Source organism: Salvia splendens, chromosome 21 (assembly GCF_004379255.2).
Source record: "Salvia splendens isolate huo1 chromosome 21, SspV2, whole genome shotgun sequence".
NCBI classification, from domain to species: domain Eukaryota; kingdom Viridiplantae; phylum Streptophyta; class Magnoliopsida; order Lamiales; family Lamiaceae; genus Salvia; species Salvia splendens.
In genome coordinates, this window is record NC_056052.1 from 17,082,868 (window position 1) to 17,087,561 (window position 4,694).

A 4,694-nucleotide genomic window follows, 5' to 3' on the forward strand; every position below is an offset into this window, starting at 1 on the left:
TCTTGCCGCTTATACTTAGTAATATTTGTTGCAAAAGTGGGAAACTATAAATCTTGTTGAAAGGAGAGACACGTGCACAGACACACGTGCAAAATTCCTCTCTTCAAATGGCACCGTTGCTGGGGACTATGGTGTTAGTATAGGTTTATATATATGTGCATTTATTGCATTCAAAATATTTTGATCTCTATATTGCAGCGCACTAGATAGTGGATCAATCATACCCAACAAATGTTTCATCAAACATCATGAGAAACACAAAATCAAAGTTTTCCATCTTTTGAAGCAACCCTTTAGATTTGCCACTTGTTTCTTGATCAACCCAATCTTCAAATACTGTTTCAAGTACTGTGACTATCGAGGGCCACATAGATGCAAGACGAGTTAGAGTAATATAATTAGATCCCCATCGAGTGTCACCCGGTCTATGCAAAGAAGTTTCTTGGTTTAGACATTTACCTGAAGTTATTTCCCCTTTCTCAATCCTTTCAACCATTCTTTCATATTCAATTTGTCGGAGTTTATCTACCCTTTTGCAAGATGATCCACATACTGTAACAATCTGGCTAAGATATCCGAAAAAATGAGAAACATGTCGATTTTCCTTACATACCAATTGAAGCTGATGGGAAAAACAATGGTATACCATGCCGATGGATTTTCTTTTAAAATAAGTGCTTTTAGTCCATTAAATTCACCCCTCATATTTAAAGCCCCGTCATATCCCTGACCTCTCAATCTTGACAAAGAAAGTTCCAACTTAGAAAATATAAAATCAATTGCCATTTTCAAGCATCTTGATGAAGTCTCTTTAACATGAACTGAGGCTAAATTTTTTTCCATTATCTCTCCATTTTTGTTCACGTATCTAATAACAATAGCCATTTTCTCCTTCACCGAGCAATCTTGAGACTCATCAACCATTATGGAAAATAATCCATCACCAAGTTCCTTCATTATTTCAAGTGTAGTTTCAACTGCACACACATTAACCATTTCTTTTTGAATTGATGGAGCAATCATTTGTTTATTTCTGGGAGCATTCTTCAATACAACTTGACCAACTTCTTCATTCCTTAAACTATACCAATATAATAACTCCAGAAAGTTGCGCCTATTTGAAGAAGTTGATGTCTCATCATGTCCTCTAAAAGCCAAACCTTGATTCAAAAGGAATCGAATAACATCAAGAGTTGCAGTCAAACGAGTCCTATATTCCTTATCTTGTTTTGAACCAACTCTACTAACAATATAAGTCACACTCTGCTTTTGATTTACAAAATTTTTATATTCAATTCTAGCTTTGGTGTGTGCACTACCCGTTGCCCTCACATACTACGACCCAATCTCTGCGGTTCGGTACCTGAAGGCGCTAGTTAGGATGGACCAGCTGGGATATCCTAACTTCTATTTCCGACGTAGAGATGTGGGTTGAACTTGTTCTCATGATGGTTAGCTTTATTCTATACTCGTCTCTTCCTTTTTGTTTATTTAGTCCCTTTTTTTCCTCTTGATAGCATGGAGGATCCCGACTTGTGGGACCTCTGCTTTGCATTTTCATGTTCTTGTTTTGGATCTTAGTCACTTTTGATCTAAAAAAAATTGACCTAAAACAAACATGAGCTCTAAATTTTTCATTAGCCTTCTTCCAATTAGAGAAACCACCACTAACAAATGCTTCATCTCCTGGTGCTAAATAACCACACTTGAAAAGAAAACACCAAAAACAATAAGCAGCATCTGTTGTCGTACTATATTCAAGCCAAATATAATCTTTATACCAAACATCCCTAAAACCTCTCTTATCTTTCCCATATTATTTTTTTGGAAAGTCATGGTCTTTTGGTTGGCAAGGACCTTTGGCAACATATTCTCTACGAATTCGATAATGAATATTCACATCAAAACTATCTATAGGGTCTCGTAATCCGGGGTCGGCTTTAATTTTCTCTTTATCAATTTCAATCTCGTACGGATTAATTTCAACTACCACATAATTTTCCAATTGTTGTGGTTCTTGCTCAACATTAACACTTGAAGAACCGATAGAAACTCGAGGTCTTTTCTTCAGAAATTTATCCATTAACCTTAAAACAATGTAACACAAATTTAAAATTTATATTTAATCAATTATCATATATTATGAAACTTTCTAATCTAATCTCGGACAAGGTAAACAAAATCAATGAATACTCAAAAGTAATTAAGCAAAGCTGCAAAGATAATTGCTATAATCAATGAATACTCAAAAGCAATTAAGCAAAGCTGCAAAGATAATTGCTATATCTACTTAAATTAGAGAATATAATAATTATTGTATAAACAGAAAAAAAAATAATAGTACCAACTTATACTTGAATGATGATTTTATATACCTCAATAAGTAATAAGATACAAGAAAATCTCAAAAAAGCTGACACCAATTGCTAAGAAATTCCTTCGAAATTCTATTCGTAGCACAAAACCCCTAAAACCTAAAGTCTGAAATTCTCTTCGATAAAAATTTTGGGTAGAGAATGAAGGGTTTTTTTTCATGTTATAAAATTCGCCCAAGTCTGTACCGCAAGTTAGCAACCTTTTGCATTCTTTAAATAGGTTAAAATTATTGGAAGTTGGGTTTATTTAATTATAGTATTAATTAAAACAAGGCCCGCACACTTGTAAAATACTATTGTTCGACTACTACTTAAAATAAAAGAAAGATAATTATGAAAATAACTACTTGGCAACAAAGTCGCCGAATCTGCTCGGAGGGTTCGCGTTCCTCGTCGGCTTTGACTTCGCGATGGACGCTTCCTCTCGAACTCCCTTTGTCCGCCTATCCTCGTCACTCCGTCGCCTCTGTTTCGCGATCGGTTCCTGCTGTGCCTGCGGATCAGTTGGGATTGTATCAACTCCCCTCTCCATAGCAACATCCTTGTCCTCAAGGTGGATATTCGGAAACTTCTGGTGAATCACATCCAAAGGTTCCCATGTCTGCGACTCTGTACCGTCCGACCAACGAACCAACGCATGCTCTCTCGGCCGATCCCCATTCCAAAGCATCCTCCTCTCCAGCACACGCACCGGGTACACCACTGGACGATCGCCGAAAAACTCTGACGGCAAATCACCCTGATGCCCCTCTGAATCCCCGGCAACAAACGGGCGGAGAAGACTAACGTGAAACACGTTATGAATTCTGCTCCCATCTGGGAGCTGCAGCCGGTAGGCCACTTGACCGATCCGCTCAATCAATGCAAATGGCCCATAATAGCGACGCGCCAATTTCGCTGATAACGGGCGCGCGACCGAATGCTGACGATAAGGTTGGAGTTTGAGAAACACCATATCACCCGCCACAAACTCCACGTTTCGACTATGCTTATTCGCCGTATCTCGCATTCGTTGATGTGCGCAGGCTAGATTCCCACGAAGCTGAACCGATAGCTCACTCCGCTGCCTGATCAGTTCCTCCACTGACGGGGGAGTCGCTGCTGATGGAGGAGCAAAAACTAGGCTGGGTGGGTCCCTCCCGTACAGAGCCTTGAACGGCGACGTTACCAGACCCGCATGATAGAAACAATTAAGTGCAAGTTCCGCCCAAGGCAGGAAGTTCGTCCATTTGGATGGGCGATCCCCGACGAAAGCCCGAAGATATTGCTCGAGCCCCCTATTTCTTACCTCCGTTTGGCCGTCCGACCGTGGATGGTACGCCGTCGAGAAGTTCAACTTTGTACCACTTAGCCGCATAATTTCCTCCCAAATCTTATTCAAGAACACAGAATCGCGATCCGAGACCAAGGTATTGGGATATCCATGATGACGCACCACCGTGTTAACAAATAAATACGCGACCCTCAAGGCATCAAAACGTGTTGGTAGGGGTGCAAAGTGGGTGTACTTGGATAAATGATCCACGACAACCATGATGGCCGTGTACCCTCGAGACGGAGGCAGTCCCGTGATAAAGTCCATCGACACATCATCCCAAACCTGCGAGGGAATTAGTAACGGCTGCAACAACCCAGCCGGCTTTTGAGTAGAGTACTTTGTAGTTTGGCATATAACACACGCCTCGACGAATCGCCGAATCTCCTTTTTCATATTTGGCCAACAGAACTCGGCGGTAACTCGACGGAGAGTCCTTTCAAAACCAGGATGGCCCGCCTATTGCGAGCAATGATATTCCGTCAAGATTGGCGTACGCGCTAAGGATCGGGATCCCACAAAAATCCGTTTGTTATAGTAAATCAACCCATCTACCCACGATAAGTGAGGTGGGGCGCGTCCTTCCTTTATCTCCTTCGTCATTTCACTCATCTCTGGAGACGATGCAGCCTCACGCCGCAGCAGATCGATCAGTTATGGAACCGGGCAGGCGGCTGCTGTCAGGAGAGCCCCATCGGCCTGCGCATTCCCGAGCTCCCCGCCCTCGCCACTGACCTCAGAACCTTCGTCGCCCGGCTCAGCGCGGAGGGAAAGTGCATCTACAGCACGAATAGAAGTGCCTTTTTTGTATTCTATCTTGAACTTGTACCCCATTAACTTCCTCACATAGAGTTGCTGATCCGGGGTTTGTACCACTTGCTGTAGCAATTCCTTCAAGCTTTTTTGATCGCTTCGAATCACGAATTCACGCCCCAAGAGGTATTGGCGCCATTTCTGTACTGCCTCCACAATCGCGTACAGTTCTTTGTGATACGTAGATGCCA

The 4,694-nt window shown here is 41.7% G+C and overlaps 1 protein-coding gene across 1 annotated transcript; it reads right to left on the reverse strand.

Moving 5' to 3' along the window:
* Positions 1–214: 214 nt before the first annotated feature.
* On the reverse strand, positions 215–2,083 carry LOC121784303 (zinc finger MYM-type protein 1-like). The gene is made up of 5 exons (XM_042182467.1): positions 1,858–2,083; positions 1,619–1,692; positions 647–1,263; positions 460–530; positions 215–354 (listed from the first exon to the last, which is right to left on the reverse strand). The coding sequence occupies exons 1-5, from the start codon at positions 2,081–2,083 to the stop codon at positions 215–217; spliced, it is 1,128 nt and encodes a 375-aa protein (XP_042038401.1).
* Positions 2,084–4,694: the final 2,611 nt, after the last annotated feature.